Below are 26,531 nucleotides of genomic sequence, written 5' to 3'. Positions count from 1 at the left end.
AGGAAAAGACTTCATTTCCCAAAAGGCGTCGCGTCTGCGGAGTCGCACGGCACCATAGGAAATGCAGTTCCCTCCACGCGCCAGAGAGTGGATATCCGGATGGCGCAATGCATGCGTGGAAGTGCATCCCCGGAAGTACGGGGGCCGACAGGAAGACAAAGAGAAAAGAGAAGGCGCTGTCCCGCTCTTGCTACGGTGGCCTAGAGGAGTGGCGAAACCGGAACAAGAAAATTTATCACTTCTGGGACTCACAGTCGTGATGTCTTTCAAGAGGGAAGGAGACGATTGGAGTCAACTCAATGTGCTCAAAGTAAGCGTGAGCGGAGAGGATCTGCAGCCTCTTCAGTCGCTCTCTGAAGGTTGGGAAGGAGCTTTGTTTCATTGCTCTGGCAACAACTCGGGGGTGCAGGAGAGAACCAGGCGACTTAGAGCTGTGTAGTGACTCCTTTTTCGGTCTATGATCGCTGTTCTCCCCAGGGTCCTTATGTCCTTATTCCGTTTGACTCCTCATTTCTGTCATTTGACTTCCATCCCTCTCTCCTATCCTGCTGATCCGTCCGGATTTCTTCCCCTACTCCCTGCAGAAAAGAAGAGTCGGGGACCTCCTCGCCAGTTACATCCCAGAGGATGAGGCGCTGATGCTTCGGGATGGACGGTAAGAGCGAGGAGTGGCTCAAGCCTGAGGGTTTTGCGGTTAGAGGCTCAATAGCTGTGTTGCCCAGGCTGTCCTTGAACTCTAGGGCTCAAGTGATCCTGCCTCCTCAGCGTCGCGATTAGCTGGGATTACAGGCGCACGCCACCACGCCCGGCTTCAACAAACTTTTGTTATTAATTAGGACAGCAGAAGTATCTAGGATTCTTTGGCGGCTAGTGAGGACTGGAAGAAGTGGAGATTGGGTCACCAGGGAGTTGGGTTTTGCAAAGACTGCTAGGACAGGGTGGGACTTACGGCAGGGACAGGCCCAACCCTCTTCCCCTGGACCAGTTATCCTCTTCTCTACCCCTGCTCAGCTTTGCTTGTGCCATCTGCCCCCATCGACCGGTACTGGACACCCTGGCCATGCTGACTGCCCACCGTGCAGGCAAGAAACATCTGTCCAGTAAGTTCGGGGGAAGACAGGGGATGGGGAATAAATCGAAATCTCTGCACACCAGCCTTGGTGCTATGCTTTTAATTCTGTTTCCCTTTCTCTTCAGGCTTGCAGCTTTTCTATGGCAAGAAGCAGCCGGGAAAGGAAAGGAAGCAGAATCCAAGACATCAGAATGAATTGAGGAGGGAAGAAACCAAAGCTGAGGTAATCAGAGAGTGGAGAGTGTGTTCTAGGCAAGACCCTGCTGCACACACCAGGCTGGAAGGGCAGAGGGCTGAAGGCTCTGACTCTGTCTCCCATCTTCTTACCAGGCTCCTCTGCTAACCCAGACACGACTTATCACCCAGAGTGCTCTGCACAGAGCTCCCCACTATAACAGTTGCTGCCGCCGGAAGTACAGGTATGGGAGGGGAAAGCCAGAGGTAGGAAGGCTCGGAAGGAGATAGAGGGCTCTGAAAGTGTTTTCCAGTCTGTATTCTGAGGAATACTAGCGTTCTGGAGATGTTACTTAGTGTTTCAAGAAAAGGAGAATTTTGGCCGGGCACGGTGGCTCACACCGGTAATCCCAGCACTTTTGGAGGCTTAGGCGGTGGATCACTTGAGATCAGGAGTTCAAGACCAGCCTGGCCAACATGGTGAAACCCCGTCTCTACCAAAAATATAAAAAATTAGCTGGGTGTGTGGTGTGTGCCTGTAATCCCAGCCACTCAAGAGGCTGAGGTGGAAGAATTGCTTGAATCCGGGAGGCAGAGGTTGCTGTGAGCCAGGATCATACCACTTCACTCCAGCCTAGGTGACAGAGTGAGACTCCATCTCAAAAAGAAAAGGAGAATTTTGTGATTTTTAAATAAAGTTTGGGAAATGGCACTTTGTAATTCTACTTGAAGAGTAACAGTTTTAGGCCGGGCGCAGTGGCTCAAGCCTGTAATCCCAGCACTTTGGGAGGCCGAGACGGGTGGATCGCGAGGTCAGAAGATCGAGACCATCCTGGCTAACACGGTGAAACCCCGTCTCTACTAAAAAATACAAAAAACTAGCCGGGTGAGGTGGCGGGCGCCTGTATCCCAGCTACTCGGGAGGCTGAGGCAGGAGAATGGCGTAAACCCGGGAGGCGGAGCTTGCAGTGAGCTGAGATCTGGCCACTGCACCCCAGCCTGGGTGACAGAGCAAGACTCCATCTCAGAAAAAAAAAAAAAAAAAAAAAAAGAGTAACAGTTTTAAAAGCTATACAAAGTCTTAAGAATTAAAAAAAAAACTTGTAAAATTTAAAGCTAGCCTTTCCCAAATTCATGATTCTAAAATCCTTTGTATGCAGAACTTACTAATATCTTGAAAAATATAGTTTAAGAAACACTGTTTTAAGAGGTTGGGAGTCATAGGAGAGTTGGCCCTTTCCCTTACTGCTTTTACAGACTATTCTTCTCTACCTAGACCAGAAGCCCCTGGTCCCTCTGTCTCCCTTTCCCCTGTGCCACCCTCAGAGGTCGAACTCCAAAGCGGGAAGATCAGTAGGGAACCTGAACCTGGGGCTGGCCCACAGGCCGAGGAGTCAGCAACTGTCTCAGCCCCTGCACCCATGAGCCCCACAAGAAGACGAGCCCTGGACCATTATCTCACCCTTCGAAGGTGAGTGTGCCTAATCAGTTTCCTCAGATTTTCTTTTCTCTCTGACCCTTCTTGTTTCAAAGCTTTTTTTTTTTTTTTTTTTGAGATGGAGTCTCGCTCTGTCACCAGGCTGGAGTGCAGTGGTGTGATCTCATCTCAGCTCACTGCAACCTCCGCCTCCCAGGTTCAAGCGATTCCCCTGCCTCAACCTCTCGAGTAGCTGGGATTACAAGCATGTGCCACCATGCCTGGCTTATTTTTTGTATTTTAGTAGAGGCGGGGTTTCACTACGTTGGTGAGGATGGTCTCAATCTCCTGACCTTGTGATCCACCCACCTCGGCCTCCCAAAGTGCTGGGATTACAGGCGTGAGCCACCGTGCCCGCCCCCCATTTTTTTTTTTTTTTTTTTTTTTTTTTTGAGACAGAGTTTTGTGTGTTCCCCAGGCTGGAGTGCAATGACACAATCTTGGCTCACCACAACCTCCGCCTCCGGGGTTCAAGCGATTCTCTTGCCTCAGCCTCCCAAGTAGCTGGGATTATAGGCATGCCCAGCTAATTTTATATTTTTAGTAGAGACGGGGTTTCTCCGTGTTGATCAGGCTGATCTTGAACTCCCGACCTCAGGTGATCCACCTGCCTTGGCCTCCCAAAGTGCTAGGATTACAGGCGTGAGCCACCATACCCGGCCTCCTATTGTTGTTTTTTATCTTTGGTTTCGTTTTGTTTTATCCACCCAATTTACATGGCTCTCAATTTTTTCTCACCACTAACTTTTTTTTTTTGGTAGAGACAGGGTTTCACCATGTTGGTCATGCTGGTCTTGAACTCCTGACCTCAAGTGATCCACCCACCTTGGCCTCCCAAAGCGCTGGGATTACAGGTGTGAGCTCACCACTAACTTCTTAATAAGCCTCTTTCCTAATCGATGCTATTTTCTCTGATGTTTCCAGCTCAGGATGGATCCCAGATGGACGAGGTCGATGGGTAAAAGATGAAAATGTTGAGTTTGACTCTGATGAGGAGGAACCACCTGATCTCCCCTTGGACTGACACCCTTTTCCCATTCATTCACAAATACACTGCAATGGGTGCTGAGAACTTAACTTTCCTTAAGTCTGGTTCCTTGTCAGATCTCAGGATTTCAGATCTGTTCATTCTCAATCCAACTACTCCTTTCCTGCCATGTACACAGCTCTCCATACTTTTTTTTTTTTTTTTTTTTTTTGAGGCAGAGTCTTGCTCTGTCGCCCAGGCTGGAGTGCAGTGGCCCGATCTTGGCTCACTGCAAGCTCCACCTCCCAGGTTCACGCCATTCTCCTGTCTTAGCCCCCTGAGTAGCTGGGACTACAGGTGCGCACCACCACGCCCGGCTAATTTTTTGTATTTTTAGTACAGACAGGGTTTCACTGTGTTAGCCAGGTTGGTCTCGATCTCCTGACCTTGTGATACACCCGCCTCGGCCTCCCAAAGTGCTGGGATTACAGGCGTGAGCCACCGCACCCAGCCACAGCTCTCCATACTTCTAGCCCCTCCCCCACCTTCTACCAAAGCCATGCCAAGCGTCAGCTGCATCAGCCTGGTGCCCTATTAATAAGACTGTCAAAAAGAGGTCTTTGCCCTTCATGTTGTCTGCCTCCTTCTCCACTACCACTCAAAGTCCTTTCCCCCTTCAAACCACATGAGGACTGTGGGTAGGCACTGGAGGGACCTGGCTACATCTGGAAACAGGGCTGCGGCTAAGTTCCCTGTGAAAGTAGAAGAGTTGAAAGGCGTTGGCAGGGTTATGGGGAACACCAAGGGAGGGAGCTCCCCCACCTCCTCCTAGTAACCTGAACCTCTCTGCCTGCTGATCCCCAGAGTATAAATAATCCCCTGGTGAACTGGCAGTAACCCTTGGGGGTTAGCGCCAAGATTCTCACCCCAAAGTCCAAGGAAGGAGGCAGGCAAAATGGATATAAGGGCTTTTATTTACAGGAAAGGAGGACAGATGAGAATTTAAGTGTCTAGTGCTCCCAGCTCTAGTTGGTAAAGGGAAATGCAGTATTATCTCTTCTTTTGCTGGCGACCTGTAAAGGAGGAATATTAAACATAAGTGTTTGTTCCAGCTACTGCTTTCTGCAAAGGCACTCTTCTCCTTTCCAGTCCCTTAGCCAAACTCATAAATTGGTAGTGTCTTAGGCCACCTTACAGGCCCATCCCACATTAACAAAACAAAACAAGAAACCACACCACAAATAAAATTACAATACCTCTAAACAGTATTGTTATCTCTAGTATCCTTTCTACCTCTCTACTCGTCCATATTTGGGGCAGGGGGAGTTTTCTGTCTACTTTCTGATCACTCTTGGGATTTGAACTTCTCATGTGAATAGCTCTTTGGTAGCACGCTGGGCTATTAGTCATTAGGTCTGCTTTCAGGAGGATCCACCAATTTCTGCACTTCCCTGCCCACTCCACACATCATGTCTGCAGTTACTCACGTAGTTCATTGTTTCGGGTCATGGCCTGGGCTGCCCGAGCTCGCGGCCCCTGCTGCGTGAAGTGGTAGCCAAAGCGGACGATAGAGGGACACTGCTCTAGCACGGTGGCCATCTCCATCTCCACTGCATCACCAGGCCACTGGCGCTGGGGGAGGGAGAGGCAAAAGCTGACAGTCACCCTCTCTGGGCTGTTTACCATCCCAGACCACAGATCCCTTTGGGAGGTCAAAGAAGCTTGTTTCTCCACAGTGGTTGAAGAGAGATGCTGACTTGGCTTCCCTCATAGAGATAATGAAGAGGAGAATTCAAACAAGATTAAATAAGATAGCTGCCCCAGTGGCTGGCTCAGGGAGGAGACTCCTCAATGAGACTGAATGCTAACATCAGGGGAAGGGAAGGCTGACCTGATTGTCTACACGGAGCTCAGTGAGTGTGGCATTTTCCCGAACTGCCTTCAGCACAGCCATGAGTCCTGTGCTGCTAATGAAGTTGGATTCGATGTTTAGGCTCTGGAGGCTACGATTCTCACGCAACATATCAGCCACTGCCTGGGTAGTAGGGACTTGGGTTAGGATTAGGGAACAGTTTCACAGATGACTGAGGAAAGAAAGAACAGGAGCAAGAGGGAAACACAGCTCTTTGAGAAGAGTCCTTGAGGAGCTATAAATGGAGCTAGAGGGATACAGAAAGCAGGGTGGATAGCAGGGGAAAGCAGGGAGATGAATGTGCAGTAGGACTGGGGGTGTTAGAGAGGGTTGAGAGTTAGGAACCATGGCACTGAAGGTAGGAGTCTCCATGAGGGCTGCCCTAAGAAGGCACGATGAGAATAGCACTCCCTAGCAAAACCCTTTATGACAGCCATGCAAGGGGTGCATGTAAGATGTGGAAGAAGGCTGGGGATGTCGACTAGCCTTACATTGGCGATGGGGTCACCACTCCTCGTGGCTACCAGACTGAAGCTCCGCACATAGGTATTTGCTTTCATTGCTTCACACAGCTCACTTAGCATGGGTATTGGGATGTCCTACCAGAGGAGAATAGGAGATGGTGGGCTAAGGGACTCTTGGATGTCAGTGGTTATCCAGAGTTACGGTTTGGAGGATGCAAGTCAAATACCTGTATATTATTCAGGTTCACCTCCTCCAGCTCTTTGTCATTGCTTCGGACCCTCTTTAGTATCTCCTCAATGTTTGTGGGATTTGGGGGTTCATCCGGCACTGGCTTATACTTGTCAGGCTGTACCACACCTGGTGAGTGAGGGCAGGAAGGGAACCCAACATGTTCCCCACAATCTCCTCCCCATTGGTTTTTTCGCTCTATCCACCTAGGCTGGAATGCAGTGGCACAATCTCAGTTCACAGCAGCCTTGACCTCCCGGGTTCAAGCAATTCTTGTGCCTCAGCTTCCCAAGTATAATAGCTGGGATTACAGGTGTGCACCTGGCTAATTTTTGTATTTTTAGTAGAGACACCATGTTGGCCAGGCTGGTCTCGAACTCCTGACCTCAAGTGATCCACCCTCCTCAGCCTCCCTAAATGCTGGGATTACAGGCATGAGCCACCACGCCTGGCACTCCACAGGTTTTCTTATCACTCATGCAGCATGTTCTCTCCCAGAATCATCAGTTTCACCCTTTTCTACCTTCTCCCAGACACTAGGACTGCCTGCCCAGAGCCCTGGAGACCATGCTCCCCAAACACACTCACTACTAATGCCTTCGGTATTGCAGATTTCTCCGCTGCAGAGGGCATCATAGTATTGCTTGTTGCTCATCAGTGTGTACATGTCCAGAATTGCTGGAGAGGGTAAGCAGAGGGGTCACAGGGAATGAGAAGGAACCTGTTCCAAGCCTCCCTCCTACCTCTTTCTGAATCTGCTGCATTTTTAAAGCCTGACCACTTACACTTTGTCAAGGAAGTTCCCTACCCTCTCTCAGCCCCAGGGGTCCTTTCCATAAACTTCTGAAGGCAGTAGTTTCTAAAACATTGAGAAAGGGCTAAGGGAAGGTCCCTTAGGAGCCACTAGAGGGTAAGGGAGTCTGTAGTGACTCTCCTCTTTCAGCCAGAATGGTTCCACTTTTTTTGTTTTGTTTTGTTTTGTTTTTTGAGACAGTCTCGCTCTGTCCCCCAGGCTGGAGTGCAGTGGTATGATCTTGGCTCACTGCCACCTCCACCTCCCAGGTTCAAGCAATTCTCCTGCCTCAGCCTCCCAGGTAGCTGGGACTACAGGCGCACGTTGCCACGCCTGGCTAATTTTTTGTATTTTAATAGAGACAGGGTTTCACTGTGTTGCCCAGGTTGGTCTTGAACTCCCGAGCTCAGGCAACCTGCCCACCTCATCCTCCCAAGTGCTGAGGTTACAGGTGTGAGCCACCGTGCCCAGCCCAATGGTTCCACTTTTATTTGCTTTTACAATCCCTGTAAAATTGCTCTTGAGGTGTTATTAAATTTAAAAATGAATAAATATATAAACAAAGAAGAAAAGCTTGAAACTACTGCTTGAGGCTTTCTTAGACATCCACATTCTGGTTGAGGCCCTTCCTCACTAATCCCATGTCATGACTAGGATCCGCCTGCCCCTGATCCTGTCACCCTCAACTTCCCACAGCTACCCACCTGCGATGTCACACATTTCAGCATCTGTGGCATGTGCCAGTGCCTCCTCCAGCTCAGGCTCCAGGGTGATCTGCTCCTCTGCTGGAATTTCCCTCTTGGGCTGAATATAGGGTTTCCCTGATAGGGAGATGAAGGATGGTTCAGGTAGAGGTAATTTCTCCCAAGATCCTGGCCTCCAGGTTTCTTTCCTTCTCCAGGAGGTAGAATGCTGGGTCACGAGGGGACATTGGAAAGCCTGAATCCTGTACAAGCTCAGGACTCCTAGTCCCCTGATCTCTCAAGAACTGAAGAGTGCAAGCTGGCATTTAAGTGTCAGGGCATCTGAGTCCCTAGGCAACTAGGAGCTGGAAGGTGAGAGGAAAGCTGGAGTGGGGGACAAGTGAGAGACAGCATAGCCACTTGGGTTCTACGAGGAGGCATGGATGTCAGGGTCCCCATACCCTTCTTCTCGCCTGTGAAGGGCACCAAGTCATCACGCTCTTTGACTTCTAGTGCCTGCTGCTCCAAGTACTGCAAAAGGGCCTCTCGGTCCAGTGGCCCCGTTGGGCTCTTCTTTGTCTGGTCACGTTGTCTCAGTCCAGCTGGCAGGAGCATGTTCTTAGGGATGAGTTTTGGGGAGCAAGTCAGACCTCCCCTCTGACCTAGGTACTGCTAGGGCTCCCTAAAACATCTCCAGACACCTTTCCCCTGGCCTTCTTAGGCCTCTAGGTCCTGTAGCAAACCCTATTCTCAGCCACCCAGAGCCCAACACCGTTCCCAAATGCCTGGGACTGCCCCTGGTTCCCTGTGCTAGAGCCCTTACCTCAGGGTCCATCTCCTGTAGCTCGCAGTCCAGCTGCTCTAGCTCCTCGGGGCTCAAGGTCCTTAGGATCTCATCTTCATCTATGTCTCTGTATTTCTCCAGTTCCTTCTGATATGATGACATGGTGGCCCCCACCCCCTCCCCACTGTGTGGCACTCACAAAGCCTGGGGAACATGGAACAAAAGGATGGACAATGGTAAGATGGACAGGGGCACAGCAGGGACACAAAGAGACCAGCCAGGGGGCAGAACATTGAATTGAATTTCTTGGAGATTAGAAATCTAGTTGAAGATGGGAAGTTGGAGAAGATTAGGTTGTTTAGAGTTAGAACTAGAGTCTCCTTTCTGCTTCCCCAGCTTCCAGCCACCCTGGATGAGGATCCCAGACATCTAAGCTGGGTTTGTCTTCCCATAGTATGACAGAGAAATCCTGGCAGCACCCCTCCCCTATAACCTCACTTGTCAGTGCCTTTGCCCTAACACAGCTGCTGGAAGCCCTGCCAACACAGCTGGTCCCATGCCCAGTTCCTATTGAAAGGGGGCGAGGGGCGGGGGAATAGAGAGTTTCAGGGAAATTCCTCCTCTCCTCCTCATAATCCAGGCTTTTTCCTAAACTGGATTTAAAAAAGCAAGGAAAATGGGTGTAAAGGGAAGAGACAGTCTCTTACCCCATTCTCATTTCCCTTTTTATTGTGGGGCATCAAGATTTCATTTTCTGTGTTTGCTAAAATTTTAAATCTTAAGGGAAAACAAGGGCTCGGAGCTGTTGGGGAACTTCCAGGTTGGGGGAAGGGTAGTAAGGCCTCTGGAGAAGGGACTGAGTCCCCATAATCTGTCCCTTGCTTTGGACAGGAAGGTGACACTAGACCAATAGGTGTAAATGGAGTAAAGTTTCTTTAAAAACAGTGGGAATATTAAACTCACACAATTTTGTACAATATAAGATACACACAAGGAGCTATACATACACACTATGCTGAATATGAAAGATCCAGAAAGTATGTGAGACACTCACATCGACAATGTAAACTATATACAGTTAAGGGGTAGGACGGCACAGTGGCAGAAATATACAGAGTAACAGAGACAGGGACACACTCCACATCATTCCACATAGGAGCCACTCTTCTCCCCCCACCTCCCACCGGGCTCTCATCCATAAGCCCCCTGTCTCCCCCACCTACCAGTTCTGGTGGCCACCTCCCTTCTCACCTCCCGTGTCAGTAGGTCTGTCTGTTCTACTAGAGCACCGTCCCAGCAGCAGGAGGAGCCCAGTGCCGGGGGAGAGGGTGGGGGAACAGTGAGCTCAGCATTTTATTATTTTAGCTCTGGCCAGGTGGGGGGTAGTGGGAGATCACATATACACAGCCCCCATACCCTGCCCAGCCCTGAGAGCCTCTAGTGGTCATTAACAGCCATGGCATCTCCTCCACTTCCCTTCATACAAGCCCGTCTGAGACATCGGAGTTCGACTAGAATCAGCCAGTTCCTCCTCATTTGGTGCCTGTTGTATTCAAAAGAGTGAGTGTAAAGTGATATGAAGGTCAATATAAGGATGTATTTTGGTGTGCAATTTTCAGATGTTTATAATTTAGCTGGAGGAATGAATACAATTTAGAAAGGACAGCTCATAATAAATGCTATCAAATAAAGACCCAAATATATTCAGGTATTCATAAATACTTCTTGCTCCCAAACCTAGACTGGACACCAGACAAAAGGGATCTTTCTATTTTATTAGATTAAAAAACACAACGAAACCTGTAAGAACTAGGGGAAAAAGAGAAAGAAATAGAGAAAAGATAGGGCAAAGATCGGAGGTGACAAAGGGGAGAAGCAGGGAGAGGAGATGGAACAGCAAGAGCCCCAATCAGGGCAGGAAAGAAGTTTCTGAGGACTAGACGTCTCTTCATTTAATGACAATTTTCTGGCGCAAGGCTCGGGGCCCAGAGCCAGGGAGGGGCTCAGGAGGTGGCGGGCCGGGGCCCAGGGCTGAGGCAGTGGGTGGCAGTCCATGGGCAGTAATGTACTTCTTGTAGGCCTCGCGAATGATCTTGAAGGCTCGAGCAGTGGCGTAGGGTATGTCTGTAACAGGGTCCCGGTATAGGGCTGGACGATGGGTCACTGGACAGACCTCCCGAACAGGGACTTTTGGGGGCCGCCCTTGGGGGAACCACTCCTCGAAAGTTGCATCATCACTAAAAGTGATGAAGGTACGTGAGCAGCGAGCAGGGGCGTTGACGGGTCCCGTCCCAGCATGAGGAGTCAATGCAGACGCTGAGGGAGCAGGATCAAGTCTGAAGACAAAAGACAAAAAAGCACAAAGAGCTGAGGAGAGAAGATAACAGATACAGAAAGAAGGAAATCAGGCTGGGTGCAGTGGCTCACGCCTGTAATCCCAGCACTTTGGGAGGCCAAGGCAGGCAGATGACGAGGTCAGGAGTTCGAGACCAGCCTGGCCAACACGGTGAAACCCCGTCTCTACTAAAAATACAAAAATTAGCCGGGCGTGGTGCCGGGCGCCAATAATCCCAGCTACTCAGGAGGTTGAGGCAGGAGAATTGCTTGAAGCCAGGAGGCAGAGGATGCAGTGAGCCGAGATCGTGCCATTACGCTCCAGCATGGGTGACAGAGGGAGACTCCATCTCAAAAAAAAAAAAAAAAAGAAAAAAGAAAAGAAAGAAGGAAACCAGATGTGAGGAAAGAGAAAAAGGAGGCAGGGTGTTGGGAACATTCTGAGGAAGCTACTAAGTGATTGATGGGAAAAAAAGCTAGGCTAGAAGGAAAAACAGGAAAGAGAAGAGAGAAGCTAAAAGAAAAAGGAATAAGAAATAGTCCAGGCGCGGTGGCTCAAGACTGTAATCCCAGCACTTTGGGAGGCCGAGACGGGTGGATCACGAGGTCAGGAGATCGAGACCATCCTGGCTAACACGGTGAAACCGTCTCTACTAAAAAATACAAAAAACTAGCTGGGCGAGGTGGCGGGCGCCTGTATCCCAGCTACTCGGGACGCTGAGGCAGGAGAATGGCGTGAACCTGGGAGGCGGAGCTTGCAGTGAGCTGAGATCTGGCCACTGCACTCCAGCCTGGGCGGCAGAGCGAGACGCCGTCTCAAAAAAAAAAAAAAAAAAAAAAAAAAAAAAAGAAAGAAATAAGCTGGGCTGGGTGCGGTGGCTCACACCTCTAATCCCAGCATTTTAGGAAAATGAGGCGGGAGGATTACTTTAACCCTGGGCAACACAGCAAAACCCTGTCTCTACAAAAAATACAAAAATTAGCGTGTGTGGCTGTACTCCCAGCTACCTGGGAGGCTAAGGTGGGAGGATTGCTTCAGCACAGGAGATGGCGGTTGCAGTGAGCCGAGCCTGCACTACTGCATTCCAGCCTGGGCGACAGAGTGACACCCTGCCTCAAAAAAAAAAAAAAAAAAGAAAATGAGCTGAAGGGAGTGAGGAATCTGAAAGAAATCTCCAAGTGTTAAGGAGAGCTGTGTGAGACAAGCAAGCAAAATGGGGCTAAGAGAACACGAGCTGAACACACAATCTCTTTTCTGGAGATTCACTCACCCTTCTATGTCAATATTCTCTTCCTTGGGACCCGGCTCCCCAACAAGTGGCACTGTCACTGAATGATAGGTGATTATGGGCCCAGGGCACTTCCGCTTCTTATGAACCTGCTTCTTTTTGTCAGCCTCAAGCCGCTCATATGTCTCTTTAGGGTCAAAGGAAGAAATGAGGGGATGATCAGAATGCCCCTTTTTCCCACATCCCAGTTCTGTCCCACGATCTCTCAATTATCTTCCTGGCTATCTAGTCACTGCCAACTACCAGAGAGAACTATGGAAATCCCCTAAGGCCCTCTGGCACCTCCCATTTTGTAAGTTTTCTGCTTATAAGTTTTTTCTTGACATCCTCTCTGCTCATTTCTCAAGTATACCTGGGCCCTCTATACTACCTCAGAGTTGGAAGGTACGCTTTGATGAAGAGCTTATTTGCTTTCCCAGATACCAAAATCTCCTCTACAAATGCCCTGTCAATTCACTCCCATAGCTGGGTGTGCTGGCACATGCCTGCAATCCCAGCTACTTGGGAGGCTGAGGTGGAAAGATTGCTTGAGCCCGGGAGGCGGGGGCTGCAGTGAGCTGAGATGGCACCACTGCACTCCAGCCTAGGCAACAGAGTGAGATCCTATCTCTAAAAACAAAAATTAATAAAGTAGGAAATTATATTTAACTATAGAGATTTCTGGTCGCTCTTAAACAATAAGAAAATCTGGCCACCCTGGGTCTGTATTCTTACAGGGGAGCAATTAGCTGAGCTGAGTAACTGTTCCTCCTTTCAGGCACTCCTCTCCAGTTCACCACCATCCCTCTGGCTGGCTGCACACTTCATGTTACCTGCCTGGTCTCCGTGACACTGCTCTGTGGCAATGCACTATTGGTGTATATGTCTCCTCCTTAAGGGCAGTGACTATAACTCATATTGCCCAAATATTATCAGGGTGATACAGCATTCTGCATATTACAGGAACTCATTAAATATTTGTTAATGAATAAATGAATCAAGGCTGGGCACAGTGGCTCACGCCTGTAATCCCAGCACTTTGGGAGTCCAAGGTGGGTGGATCAGCTGAAGGTCAGGAGTTCGAGACCAGCCTGACCAACATGGTGAAACCCCGTCTCTACTAAGAATACAAAAACTATCCGGGTGTGGTGGCACATGACTGCAATCCCAGCTACTTGGGAGGCTAAGACAGAAGAATTGCTTGAACCTGGGAGGCAGAGGTTGAAGTGAGATTGCACTATTGCACTCCAACGTGGGCAACAAGTGCAAAACTCTGTCTCAAAAAAATAAAAAAAATTGAAAAATTAAAAAAAAACGGGCCGGACATGGTGGCTCACACCTGTAATCCCAGCACTTTGGGAGGCCAAGGTGCGTAGATTATGAGGTCAGGAGATCAAGACCATTCTGGCCAACATAGTGAAACCTCATCTCTACTAAAAATACAAAAAATTAGCTGGGCGTGGTGGCGCGCACCTGTACTCCCAGGTACTCTGGAGGCTTAAGCAGAAGAATCGCTTGAACCCAGGAGGCGGAGGTTGCAGTGAGCTGAGATTGTGCCACTGCACTCCAGCACAGGCGACAGAGTGAGACTCTGTCTCAAAAAAAATTAAAAAAATAAAATTAAATTAAAAAAAGAGGCTAAGCACAGTGGCTCACGCCTGTAATCCCAGCACTTTGGGAGGCCAAGGCAGATGATCACGAGGTCAGGAGATTGAGACCATCCAGGCTAACGTGCTGAAACTCCGTCTCTACTAAAAATACAAAAAATTAGCCGAGTGTGGTGACAGGCGCCTGTAATCCCAGCTACTTGGGAGGCTGAGGCAGGAGAATCACTTGAACCTGGGAGGCGGAGGTTGCAGTGAGCCGAAATTGTGCCACTGCACTCCAGCCTGGGCGAAAGAGTGAGACTCCATCTCAAAAAAAGAAGAGTACTCTGGAAACCCTTCCAATGACTGAACCTCTCTTGCACTTGAACTGTTTGATAATACTGCTTTCTTTCCCTTGAGCCAATCTTCCAACCCCTCTACTTTCTTCTTTTTTTTTTTTTTGAGACAGAGTCTCGCTCTGTCACCAGGCTGGAGTGCAGTGGCGTGATCACAGCTCCCTGCAACCTCCCCCTCCCAGGTTCAAGCAATTCTTCCTGAGTAGCCTCCTGAGTAGCAGGGACGACAGGCGCGCGCCACCACGCCCAGCTAATTTTTGTATTTTTAGTAGAGACGGGGTTTCACCATGTTGGCCAGGATGGTCTCGATCTCTTGACCTCGTGATCCGCCTGCCTCAGCCTCCCAAAGTGCTGGGATTACAGGCCTGAGCTACCACACCCGGCCCAACCCCTCTACTTTCAAACACTTGCCTACACCCTCTGGAACTCATGCTCTGTAATCTGCCAACTCATCTATATCCTCGAGCTCCTCACTCAGCATTCCTTCCATGATTTGCCTTACCAGAAACCTGGTCATTCACTGAGGCCACCACTCCTCTCTGCAGCCCTCTGGTGGAGGTTGCTCATTCTCTTCATCCCTACAGGATATACCTATGTCCTACTGGGTCCCACCCTGTAGCTTTCAGATCACTACTTTTCTGCCTACAAGCAAAACTCCTTTCTCTTTTGAGACCTGTGCCAAGAGTCTAGATTAACTTCTGTCCTTCCTAATCATGGTCACTCCCTCCCTCAATGAAGACTTTGGCAATGGTTTCTACTCTTCGTCTCTACCCTAATTCCTATCATCTTAGGGTCACCCTGGTGACTTTGAAGTGCTCATGGGTAGCCCCTTCAACACTGCATGGCCACAATTTATCACCTCATCTCTAACAACCTTCTTTTCCTTGTCACTTTACTTTTATGTTTTGTTTTTTTTTTTTTTTTAATTTTTTTTTTTTTTTGAGACGGAGTCTCGCTCTGTAGCCCGGGCTGGAGTGCAGTGGCCGGATCTCAGCTCACTGCAAGCTCCACCTCCCAGGTTTACGCCATTCTCCTGCCTCAGCCTCCCGAGTAGCTGGGACTACAGGCGCCCGCCACCTTGCCCGGCTAGTTTTTTGTATTTTTTAGTAGAGACGGGGTTTCACGGTGTTCGCCAGGATGGTCTCGATCTCCTGACCTCGTGAACCGCCCGTCTCGGCCTCCCAAAGTGCTGGGATTACAGGCTTGAGCCACCGCGCCGGCCTTTTTATTTTTTTTTGAGTCTCACTCTCTTGCCCAGGCTAGAGTGCAGTGACGCAATCTCCACTCACTGCAACCTCCGCCTCCCGGGTTTAAGTGGTTCTCCTCAGTGATTCTCAGCCCCCCAAGTAGCCAGGACAACAGGTGCACACCACCACGCCTGGCTAATTTTTTGTATGTTTAGTAGAGATGGGGTTTCTCCATGTTGGCCAGGCTGGTCTCGAACTCCTTACCCCATGATCCGTCCGCCTCGGCCTCCCAAAGTGCTGGGATTACAGGTGTGAGCCATTGCGCCGGGCCACATTTTCCTTTTTAAAGCATGCTTAGGTTGCTCACTGTATTATTTCAATCACTTCAGTCACTCTCCTGTCAATAATTCCCTTGCCCTGATCTGGACTGCTGAGTGCTACTGGAGAAAAATAACAGCACAGACTGCAACCACCATAAATTAATTCATGGTCCTAGTCTTCAGCAGGTCCCTCAATACTGCTCGATATCCCACATCAGTAACTATTTTAAATGCTCCTCAGTCTCATCAAGCTTCCAGCTGTATCCCTAATGTTTGACAGATGGCGCCGCATAATGAAAAAGACATCAGGTGAGAACCACTGCAATGCCCTCCCTTTGGATTACAAACCTACAACTGTAAGCCACATTTTAAAATAGAGACAGGGTCTCACTATGTTGCCCAGGCTGGTCTTGAACTCCTGGGCTCAAGCAATCCTCCTTCCTTGGCCTCCCAAATTGCTGGGATTACAGGCATGAGCCACTGCACTCGGCTAAGCCACACTTTCTTTCTTTTTTTTTTTTTTTTTTTGAGACAGAGTTTTGCTCTTGTTACCCAGGCTAGAGTGCAATGGCACGATCTCGGCTCACCGCAACCTCTGCCTCCCGGGTTCAAGTGATTCTCCTGCCTTAACCTCCCAAGTAGCTGGGATTACAGGCATGTACCACCACACTCAGCTAATATTTTGTATTTTTAGTGGAGATGGGGTTTCTCCATGTTGGTCAGGCTGGTCTCGAACTCCTGACCTCAGATGATCTGCCTGCCACAGCCTCCCAAAGTGCTGGGATTACAGGTGTGAGCCACTGTACCCGGCCACCACACTTTCTTTCTCACCTCCCCCATCTGAGGCCAATTCCTCCACCATGCTGCTCTATCTCCCAGCCTTGCCTCCCATCTCCAAAAACCTACACTATTAATAACCTTTCTTTCTTCTCTTTCTTTAAACTCAGTTGTTTCTCATGAAAGATATAGTTTCTAATATCTTCAAATAAAATAAAAACAACTTTACCTTAATCTCAGACCCCTCTGTAGCTTCTATTCCCTCTTCTACCCTTCATAGCCAAGCTTGCAAAGTTTTGCTCCCCAATATACTTCGATATGGCTTGGTCGCCAATAAGTGCTAAGGTCATGTCTGACCTCTATCTCACCAAAACCAATGGGCACTTCTCAGTTCTACTAATCATCATCTCAGCAGCAATCAGTAGTCACTCTCTCGAGGCATTCTCTTTCCTGGCATTTTTAACACAAACTCTCCTGGGTTTCTCCAACTCGTTGGTCACTTCCAGGCTCTTTTCAAAGCTCCTCCTCTTGTATGAAACTATCACGCTTTAGTGTCTGCAGGACTCTATCAGGCCTCTGTTTTCTCACTCTGTGCTTTTTCCCTGCATGCTCAGATGCACTCCAATATTGTTAATTACCATCCATATTCTAAAGACTTCCGAATTTATATTTTCAGCCCAGATCTCTTATTGGAACACCAGATTTGCATATTTAACTGACCTCTCATCACTGCATGAATTGCTCACAAACTCCTTAAATTCAACATGTTCAAAAATAAATTTATTTTTTCCCCACTGAACTTGCTCCTCCTTAAGGGTCTCCTAAGCCAGTTACTGACACGGAAAACCTAGGAGTCACTCTCCTTACGGTAGTCCAAACCAATCAATGTGGACAAAGGATGCAGACTGTAACTACAGTAACATCAAGGTGACCTTGTTGCTTGTGAGCCACCACACCCATGCCCAGCGAAGTTATCTAAATTGCAAAACTATTATTAGGCCGGGCGTGGTGGCTCACGCCTGTAATCCCTGCACTTTGGGAGGCTGAGGCGGGCGGATCACGAGGTCAGGAGATCGAGACCATCCTGGCCAACACGGTGAAACCCTGTCTCTACTAAAAATACAAAAAATTAACCGGGCGCGGTGGCGGGCACCTGTAGTCCCAGCTACTCGGGAGGCTGAGGCAGGAGAATGGTGTGAACCCGGGAGGTGGAGCTTGCAGTGAGCCGAGATCGCGCCACTGCACTCCAGCCTGGGCGACAGAGCGAGACTCTGCCTAAAAAAAAAAAAAAAACTATTATTAATCTGGAATGGGATGGGTCCCAGATATTCCAGGTAAATAATCTCCCACTTCTGGGAAATTACATCTGGCTTATGCATATTCAATTATGTATGGTTGGCCAAAAAGAAAAAAAAAAAGAGAGAGAGAACAACAATAAAAAGGAGATTCAGAAAGAGAAAAATAGCCAGGCACGATGGCTCACGCCTGTAATTCTAGCACTTTGGGAGGCTGAGGCAGGCAGATCATGAGATCGGGAGATAGAGACCATCCGGGCTAACACGATGAAACCCCGTCTCTACTAAAAATACAAAAAATTAGCCGGACATGGGGGCATGCACCTGTAGTCCCAGCTACTCGGGGGGCTGAGGCAGGAGAATCGCTTGAAGCCGGGAGGCGGAGGTTGCAGTGAGCCAAGATCGCGCCACTGCACTCCAGCCTGGGCGACAGAGAGAGACTCCGTGTCAAAAACAAAAAAAGAGAAAGAAAACATATTAAATACTGTAGGTGATTCCACATGCTATTTCACCCAGAAAGTATGTACCAGGAGGTATGAATCTGCTGGTCCCTCAATTTCTCATGTACCTTTCATGATATGAGACTCTTACTACTCTATAAAGAAGTATATATTTTTGTATAATATAATACCGTACATGGTTCTATGCCTATAAACTGGAGAGGTTTTTGTTTTTTTTGTTTTTTTTTGAGACGGAGTCTCGCTCTGTTGCCCAGGCTGGAGTGCAGTGGCGCGATCTCGGCTCACTGCAAGCTCCGCCTCCCAGGTTCGTGCCATTCTCCTGCCTCAGCCTCCCGAGTAGCTGGGACTACAGGTGCCCACCACCACACCCGGCTAATTTTTTTGTATTTTTAGTAGAGACGGGGTTTCACTATGTTAGCCAGAATGGTCTCGATCTTCTGACCTTGTGATTCGCCTGCCTTGGCCTCCCAAAGTGCTGGGATTACAGGCGTGAGCCACTGCACCCGGCCGAGGTTTTTTTTTGTTTTGTTTTGTTTTTTTTGAGACGGAGTATCGCTCTGTAGCCCTAGCTGGAGTGCAGGGGTATGATCTCGGCTCACTGCAACTTCCATCCACCTCCCAGGTTCAAATGATTCTCTTGCCTCAGCCTCCCAAGTACCTGGGATTACAGACATGTGCCACCACGCCCAGCTAATTTTTGTATTTTTAGTAGAGACAGGGTTTCATCATGTTGGCCAGGCTGGTCTGGAACTCCCAACTGCAGGTGATCCACCCATCTTGGCCTCCCAAAGTGCTGGGATTACAGGTATAAGCCACCACGCTTGGCCCAAACTGGAGAGATTTTTAAAGCAATACCATAAAATGAAGAGATTTTTAAAGCAATTTATCTCATGAAGGACTAATCTGCTGACTTTACATTCTCATGATTATCATTAAAGTCAACATTATCACCCCCTGCTTTTTTTTTTTTAAAGAGATGGGGTCTCACTATGTTGTCCAGGCTGGTTGTGAACTCCTGACCTTAAGCAATCCTCCTGCCTAAATTCCCTGAGTCATTAGGTGTACACCCTATTTTATAAACAAGAAAAGCAAAATGTGAATAAGTAAAGTAATTTACCTACAGTCTGAAAGCAAGTGAATAGCAGAACCAGGATTTGACCTCAGTTCTATACAACTCTTATTTTACACCAAAGTACCTTAGCTTGTTCTTCAGAGTGCTCATAACTGCCTAGACCTTTGCACCTAATCATCTACTCTCTGCCATTTCTTCCTTCTGATTCTCTCATCCCAAATTTCCATCTCTCCAATTCTTTGGTTCTTCAGGTCTCATGGTTTTTCTCATGCCCCTCAGCCCCTCTACCCACTTTTTCTGAAACCACAGACTGACCCAGTGAACGTAAATTAAGCTCTTCTGTGATCTTGGCCTCCCGGAGCAGCTCCTCCTGGGTTAGTGGCCGCTCACAGTGGGGCCCCTTTCGCCGTCTTGACTGGCCCTGCCTCTCCTGTACCCGAAGGAACGTTTGTCGTGTATGCTCAGCTGTAGACTGACGCATGGACTTCCTACCTGGAAGAGAGTGAGATAAGAAGAAATCTTTGAATTTACATCCACCTATTTTATTTATTTTTTTTATTATTATTTTTTGAGATGGAGTCTCGCTCTGTCGCCCAGGCTGCAGTGCAGTGGCACGATCTCGGCTCACTGCAAGCTCTGCCTCCCGGGTTCACGCCATTCTCCTGCCTCAGCCTCCTGAGTAGCTGGGACTATAGGCGCCCGCCACCTCGCCCGGCTAATTTTTTGTATTTTTAGTAGAGACGGGGTTTCACCGTGTTAGCCAGGATGGTCTCGATCTCCTGACCTCGTGATCTGCCCACCTTGGCCTCCCAAAGTGCTGGGATTACAGGCGTGAGCCACCACGCCCAGCCCCCATGTCCACCTATTTTATTTATTTATTTTTAAATTTTGTGTTTGGAAATAATTTCCTTTTTTTTTTTTGAGACAGAGTCTCGCTCTGTCACCCAGGCTGGAGTGCAGTGGCACAATCTCAGCTCACTGCAAGCTCCGCCTCCCATGTTCACGCCATTCTCCTGCCTCAGCCTCCCGAGTAGCTGGGATTACAGGCACCCGCCACCATGCCCGGCTAATTTTTTCGTGTTTTTAGTAGAGACGGGGTTTCACTGTGTTAGCCAGGATGGTCTCGATCTCCTGACCTCGTGATCTGCCCGCCTTGGCCTCCCAAAGTGCTGGCATTATGGGCGTGAGCCACTGCGCCCGGCCAGAAATCATTTCTTTTTTTTTTTTTTTTTTTTTTGAGATAGAATCTCGCTCTGTCGCCCAGGTTGGAGTGCAGTGGCACAATCTCGGCTCACTCCAACCTCTGCCTCCCGGGTTCAAACGATTCTCCTGCCTCAGATTCCCGAGCAGCTGGGACTACAGGCACATGCCACCATGTCCAGCTAATTTTTTGTATTTGTAGTAGAGATGGGGTTTCACCATGTTAGCCAGGATGGTCTCAAACTCCTGACCTCAAGATCCACCTGCCTCGGTCTCCCAAAATGCTGGGATTACAGGCGTGAGCCACCGTGCCTGGCCTCAAAATAATTTCAAACCTACAAAGTTGCAAGAATAGTACAAGGAATACTCATGTATCTTTTACCCCATCACCTATTGGTAATATTTTGGCCCTTTTGCATTTTGTATGTGTGGTTTTTTTCTGAATGATCTAAATTAGATAACTAAAGTTGTAAACATCATGGCCTTTATCCCTAAATATTTCAGTGTGTATTTCCTAAGAATGAGGATTTTCCTATCCATAGTAAGTTATCAACATCAGTAAATTTTTTTCTTTTTCTTTTTTTTTTTTTGAGACGGAGTTTTGCTCTTGTTGCCCAGGCTGCAGTGCAATGGTGTGGTCTTGGCTCACTGTAACCCCTGCCTCCCAGGTTCAAGCAGTTCTCCTGCCTCAGCCTCCCAAGTAGCTGGGATTATAGGGGCCCACCACCACACCTGCCTAATTTTTGTATTTTTAGTAGAGATGGAATTTCACCATCTTGGCCAGGCTGGTCTCGAACTCCTGACCTCAGGTGATCCGCCCGCCTTGGCCTCCCAAAGTGATGGGATTATAGGCGTGAGCCACTGCACCCAGCAACATCAGTAAATTTAACACTGGTATGATATTGTATCATCATATTCCAATTTTCCCAATTGACCCAAACATCCCTACTCACTGTCAGAGCCGTCATCTTGTAGTTCTAGTGGCAGTAGTGCCTTCTCTTCTCGGGCCTTTTGAGAGCTACCAGCCGGGGTGTTGACCTTTCGAGGCCTTAAGCTCTTGAGAGGCTCCTGAGGACAGATTAGAATCAGATACCAGGGAACAGAAGAAGTAAGGAGAAATATGAGGATCTCAATGAGAGAAAACTAGCATTGCCAGAAATGGAAGTGGCAAAGGGAGTACTGGGACCTGATGAAAGAGGGAATAGGAATTGAGGAAATCCAAGAAAACTAGGACTCCTCCTGTACCTTATAGGCCTTGGTGACTACTCGGCGCTTCCTTCTTGGCTCTTCTGCTTCTCCATCGCTGGATGGTTCATCCCCTTCATCAATATCAAAGTCAGAGTCCACTTCGTCCTCTGTATCTGACTGGTCCCCTTGATACTCATCATCTCCAGATTCCTAAGGACACAGGGAGATGAGGGTTGGCTGGCAATGGAAGCCTTAATGACCCTTCAGGAGGAACAGAATCTCTCAACTTTCTTGATAAGGGTTGCCCTACTCTCCTTCCTAATCCAGTCCTTCATTTTCTTCAAGCAAGAAAACTTTCTAGCTAATGGCCTTTGGCTCCAGTACCACATCCTTCCAACATTAATTGATAGCGCTTTACCTGCAACACACTGTGTTAAGTACTGGGAAACAAAAGGATATGGTTTGGTCTCTACCTTCAGGGGCTTACAGTAAAGGGGATAACATAATCTTACTTTTTTTTTTTTTTTTTTGAGATGTGGGTCTTGGCCAGGCACGGTGGCTCATGCCTGTAATCCCAGCATTTTGGGTGGCTGAGGTGGGCAGATCACTTGAGGCCAAGAGTTCGAGATCAGCCTGGCCAACATGGTGAAACCCTGGCTCTACTAAAAATACAAAAATTAGCTGGGCATGGTGTTACACACCTGTAGTCCCAGCTACTTGGGAGGCTGAGGCAGGAGAATCACCTGAACCCAGGAGGCATAGGTTGCAGTGAGCTGAGATAGTGCCACTGCACTCCAGCCTGGGCGACAGGGCGAGACACTATCTCAAAAAAAAAAAAGGCATGAAGAGGAGTTAAACTATGGTTGAAAACACTGTTAGTATTTAGACAGTCAAGAGGGAAGAAGGAATCATGGGCAATGAAATAGCAGAAACAAAGGCGCAGAAATGGTAATGTGTACAGCATGTTTATGGAATAAAGATTTAGATCTAAGTAAAACTTTTCTCTATCAAGAAACCTTGTTAGCCAACTGTGTTTCGCTCCAGCACTGCCTCCTTCCAACACTGATTGCACTGTAGGACTATATGATTTGAAAAGAAGGTTGCGGCCGGGCGCAGTGGCTCATGCCTGTAATCCCTGCACTTTGGGAGGCCGAGGCGGGTGGATCATGAGGTCAGGAGATCGAGACCATCCTGGCTAACACGGTGAAACCCCATCTCTACTAAAAATAGAAAAAAATAGCAAAGCGTGGTGGCAGATGCCTGTAGTCCCAGCTACTCAGGAGGCTGAGGCAGGAGAATGGCGTGAACCCGGGAGGTGGAGCTTGCAGTGAGCTGATATCGCGCCACTGCACTCCAGCCTGGGCGCCAGAGCGAGACTCCGTCTCAAAAAAAAAAAAAGAAAAGAAGTTTGCATTCCTGCATTCCATTTATGGAGAAACTTAAATGTCACACTAATAAACACAATTTTAACCTGCAGGCCAATAATTCTCAATCCCCTCCATCTCCTTATTTGTCCGACCATTGATAATCATTGTTTATGTAAACTAAAGTTACTGAGAGAAATATGTGTCATTCCTCAGATGTGCTGGGACAGAAAAACAGCTGAGTACTGCTACTATGGATAACGGAGAGCCACCGAAGATATAGGGGAGGGGTAACAGTATGTACAAGGGGTATTTCAGAAAGCTCTGGAGGCAGTTAGATGGCCTGGAGTAGAGAATGTGAAGTACAGCCTAGACCTGAGGTGATACTGTTTAGGGCTAGAATGGCAGCCATATTAGAAAGAAAAGGGAAAAAAGTCAGTTGAGGGAGAGGGAGTCAACTGGGCTGGGTGACACCTCACACATGTGGCTCTCTCTTCAATCAGTGATGCAGACTAAAGGGCTAATCTTGGTACACATGATGCCAAAGCAAGCAAATAACACAGATGGTTGACCCTCCAAACCAGCCAGAGTTCAATTTTGCACTGATGACCATCATTTCCTCCCAATTGATGCCTGTAAAAGACAGCCTGGGAACACATTAATCCCCTCAGCCTTAATCTGGTATTAAGCCATATCACCGGAGGGTAGTAGATCAACCACACATTAGCTTAGTGCCCAATCAAAATACTTGCACTAAATTACTACCATTCCTTTGGCTTTTATTGAGTCATTAATACACATCACTAGATAAGAGAATGTTTGTATATCATCTACGAAAACCGTTACTTTTTATAATATAAGGATATAATGATAAATGCTCCCTAGGATTTAAGACTGAATAAGTTTGTCTCTCTTGAACAACTTGTATGCTTCTTTCTTACTAAAAAAAGAAATACAAGGTTTGGCTACCAGGAAGCTCACAGCTAAATTTAATATCAATTGCTATTACCATTTTAGCAGAGGTTCCTGGTACAATTACTTCTGATCTGTCTCTATTTTTACCGTTTCTACTTTTTGTTTATATTGTAAGCCTCCTTAAATCCTTGTTGGAAGCATGAAGGGTACATATTAAATAACGAGTCATAAAATGACAGAAATAGGAAAATGGCCTTAGTGGAGGGATGAGAAAGTTCTATTTTAAACTAGTTGGTCAGGGCTGTGTCAGTAATGACTCAGTGATGTGGGGTTTTTTGTTTTTGTTTTTGTTTTTAAACGGAGTCTCACTGTCGCCCAGGCTGGAGTGCAGTGGAGTGATCCACTGAAACCTCCGCCTCCCGGGTTCAAGCTAGTAGCTGGGATTACAGGCGCGTGCCACCACGCTCAGCTAATTTTTTGTATGTTTAGTAGAGACAGGGTTGCACCATGTTGGTCAGGCTGGTCTCGAACTCCTGACCTTGTGATCCACCCGCCTCAGCCTCCCAAAGTGCTGGGATTACAGGCGTGAGCCACCACACTCAGCCCCTAAATCCTGTGGGTTCTATTCCTTAATTTCTCTTGAATCTTTCTGTTTCTCTACTGCCATGCCGCCTTCAAGCCATTCTCATTACAGAGTAAGTAATCTTTCTAAAGTACAAATTTTATCGTGGAACTCGGATGACTCTTCTCAGTCCTCTGGATGAACAGCAAAACTCCTTAACATGGCTCACAAGGCCCTAAATGATCTGGCCCATGCCTACTCCCTCCAGGCTTATCAATCTTTAGTCTTCTTCATGCTCTGGAGAATGAAAGTAGACTTGCAGGTCCTAGACCAGGATCTCAACGTCTTTACATACTCTCCCCGATCTGCTCTGTGGACTACCTTTCTCCTTCTCCCACTTTTCATCAAGCTAAGGTCTACTTTTCAAACTGTCCTCAGCTTAAACATCATCCCTCCAGGGATGCCTATCCTGATCAACAGCTTTGGTTCAGATGTATTACCTTAACACTCTATCTTATATCTTACACTTGTTTTAGTCCTTATCACACATTTTGTTTGTTTTTGAGACAGAGTCCTGCTCTGTCGCCCAGGCTGGAGTGCAGTGGTATGATTTCGGCTCACTGCAACCTCCTCCTCCCAGGTTCAAGCGATTCTCTGCCTCAGCCTCCTGAGTAGCTGGGACTATAGGCGCACGCCACCACGCCTGGCTAATTTTTGTATTTTTAGTAGAGACTGGGGTTTTACCATGTTGGCCAGGATGGTCTTGATCTCCTGACCTTGTGATCTACCTGCCTTGGCCTTCCAAAGTGCTGGGATTACATGCGTGAGCCACTGTGCCCTTCCTATCACACAGTATTTTAACTGTTAACCCAACCAGTTACCCCACTGGGGCATGGAGTATGTAAGGACAGAGCACTGTTTTTAATATTCTCGGTTTCCCTAGAGCCCAATACAACCTATCACCGATGGCATGCACTGGGTATTCAACACATTTAAGAAACGGGTAGATTCAACTAAAAAAAATTTAGCAAGTGGCAGCCCAGTCCGGACACCTCACACATAATGTTGAACAAAACAGACCATCCCTAACTTTATACAGTTTACAATGTAATAGGAAAGCATAAGCAAGTAAGCAAACCGAATCTAATTACAAACTGAAATATGTTCTGTGGGAGAAATAAATGGGGACACTTGTTAGGATAGTCAAGGAAGGATTATCTTCCTGAGAAAACATATACATTGAGACTTGAAAGCTGAAAAAGGAGTGGGCTAATCTCTACTTTTGGAGCAGTTCCTTTCCATGTCTCAGGTGAATAATCCGGCAGTGGGCCAACAAGTATACATCCAGCGACTGACTACTACTATCTGTGTGCCTGACGTATGCTGGAGGTCAGAAGTACAGTGAGAGGTGGAACTACGCAAGTATGCGGTAGGTTTCTGCCGTTCTCTGGAGTGCCTCCGCAAAGCTTCTCCGTCTCATGCCCCTTTGACCCCATCCAGAGGTCTCCCTTGTAGGACTCCACACTATCCGTCCCCCCGCCCCGCCCCCCGGCTCCGATTCACCGCACCCATCTAGGGTATCAGCTCCCAGAGCTCCGCTCTATTCCCCGCCCTCTTCTTCTTTGTCCGGAGATCCTCCCTCCAGGGCTCCTCTTCGCTTCCTCCCCTCCCTTTTCCCAGGCTCGGATCTTGCCTCTGTGAAACCTCCATAAGTCGTCTGGTAGAACTCATCTTCCTCCTCTGCCTCCAGAAGCCCGGAAAGCCGGTTCCCAGCGGTCTTCCGGGGTGCCCGGCCCCCAGCCAAACTCATACCGCCTAAGGAGACTGCTCCGCCACCTGCAGCCCCTCACCAGCTCGCTTCTGGGAGCTCGACGCTCGACACCGCTACCTGCGGGTGGACACCAGCGGCGGAAGTCGGGCGTTTACAGGCAGAAGTAACAGAGTGTCGAGAGACTCCTAGTCCCACCTTCTAAACCCTCTTTACTCTTCAGCCTCTCCTACTCCTGCGCGGAACCTCTAGGCCGCTTGCCCTAGTGCTCAATGAGTCCACTTGGTGGCACGACGACCCGCATAAACCTAAGTCAACACATT

At 48.2% G+C, this 26,531-nt stretch overlaps 3 protein-coding genes across 5 annotated transcripts; 1 reads left to right on the top strand and 2 right to left on the bottom strand.

Annotated features, from left to right (window-relative positions):
- The first annotated feature begins 61 nt into the window (after positions 1-61).
- LOC105497835 (sodium channel modifier 1) lies at positions 62-4,958 on the top strand. Of its 2 annotated transcripts, none has more exons than XM_011769271.3 (7): positions 62-310; positions 585-655; positions 1,012-1,100; positions 1,198-1,295; positions 1,403-1,491; positions 2,523-2,717; positions 3,648-4,958. In XM_011769271.3, the coding sequence occupies exons 1-7, from the start codon at positions 62-64 to the stop codon at positions 3,745-3,747; spliced, it is 891 nt and encodes a 296-aa protein (XP_011767573.1). In that variant the 3' UTR covers positions 3,748-4,958. The 2 variants fall into 2 exon arrangements, with proteins under 2 accessions (XP_011767573.1, XP_024653745.1); XM_024797977.2 differs by having other exon boundaries at positions 251-359.
- Positions 4,646-10,176, bottom strand: LOC105497834 (tropomodulin 4). Of its 2 annotated transcripts, none has more exons than XM_011769269.3 (10): positions 9,779-10,176; positions 8,595-8,759; positions 8,233-8,389; positions 7,793-7,909; positions 6,884-6,973; positions 6,294-6,424; positions 6,094-6,201; positions 5,582-5,725; positions 5,178-5,322; positions 4,646-4,763 (listed from the first exon to the last, which is right to left on the bottom strand). In XM_011769269.3, the coding sequence occupies exons 2-10, from the start codon at positions 8,715-8,717 to the stop codon at positions 4,741-4,743; spliced, it is 1,038 nt and encodes a 345-aa protein (XP_011767571.1). In that variant the 5' UTR covers positions 8,718-8,759; positions 9,779-10,176; the 3' UTR covers positions 4,646-4,740. The 2 variants fall into 2 exon arrangements, with proteins under 2 accessions (XP_011767571.1, XP_011767572.1); XM_011769270.2 differs by having other exon boundaries at positions 9,807-10,176.
- A 135-nt stretch (positions 10,177-10,311) lies between these two features.
- Positions 10,312-26,328, bottom strand: LOC105497833 (vacuolar protein sorting 72 homolog). Its single transcript, XM_011769268.2, has 6 exons — positions 26,134-26,328; positions 21,657-21,809; positions 21,365-21,479; positions 19,527-19,703; positions 12,161-12,305; positions 10,312-10,891 (listed from the first exon to the last, which is right to left on the bottom strand). Exons 1-6 carry the CDS (start codon positions 26,248-26,250, stop codon positions 10,504-10,506), a joined length of 1,095 nt encoding a protein of 364 aa, XP_011767570.1. The 5' UTR covers positions 26,251-26,328; the 3' UTR covers positions 10,312-10,503.
- Positions 26,329-26,531: the final 203 nt, after the last annotated feature.

Source organism: Macaca nemestrina, chromosome 1 (genome assembly GCF_043159975.1).
Source record: "Macaca nemestrina isolate mMacNem1 chromosome 1, mMacNem.hap1, whole genome shotgun sequence".
Classification (NCBI taxonomy): domain Eukaryota; kingdom Metazoa; phylum Chordata; class Mammalia; order Primates; family Cercopithecidae; genus Macaca; species Macaca nemestrina.
This window is presented reverse-complemented; position numbering and strand designations above follow the sequence as displayed.

What these genes read in the sequence shown, in the direction of transcription:
- LOC105497835 (XM_011769271.3), top strand. Translation starts at nt 62, where the DNA reads ATGCAGTTCCCTCCACGCGCCAGAGAGTGGATATCCGGATGGCGCAAT. An exon ending in TGCTGCCGCCGGAAGTACAG is followed by an intron (nt 1,492 to 2,522) that starts GTATGGGAGGGG and finishes TTCTCTACCTAG; the next exon opens with ACCAGAAGCCCCTGGTCCCT. An exon ending in CATTATCTCACCCTTCGAAG is followed by an intron (nt 2,718 to 3,647) that starts GTGAGTGTGCCT and finishes TGATGTTTCCAG; the next exon opens with CTCAGGATGGATCCCAGATG.
- LOC105497834 (XM_011769269.3), bottom strand. Translation starts at nt 8,717, where the DNA reads ATGTCATCATATCAGAAGGAACTGGAGAAATACAGAGACATAGATGAA. An exon ending in CTTCACAGGCGAGAAGAAGG is followed by an intron (nt 7,910 to 8,232) that starts GTATGGGGACCC and finishes TCTCCCTATCAG; the next exon opens with GGAAACCCTATATTCAGCCC. An exon ending in TGAAATGTGTGACATCGCAG is followed by an intron (nt 6,974 to 7,792) that starts GTGGGTAGCTGT and finishes TACCCTCTCCAG; the next exon opens with CAATTCTGGACATGTACACA.
- LOC105497833 (XM_011769268.2), bottom strand. Translation starts at nt 26,250, where the DNA reads ATGAGTTTGGCTGGGGGCCGGGCACCCCGGAAGACCGCTGGGAACCGG. An exon ending in CTTATGGAGGTTTCACAGAG is followed by an intron (nt 21,810 to 26,133) that starts GCAAGATCCGAG and finishes CTGTGTCCTTAG; the next exon opens with GAATCTGGAGATGATGAGTA. An exon ending in GAGAATATTGACATAGAAGG is followed by an intron (nt 10,892 to 12,160) that starts GTGAGTGAATCT and finishes TTTTGTCTTCAG; the next exon opens with ACTTGATCCTGCTCCCTCAG.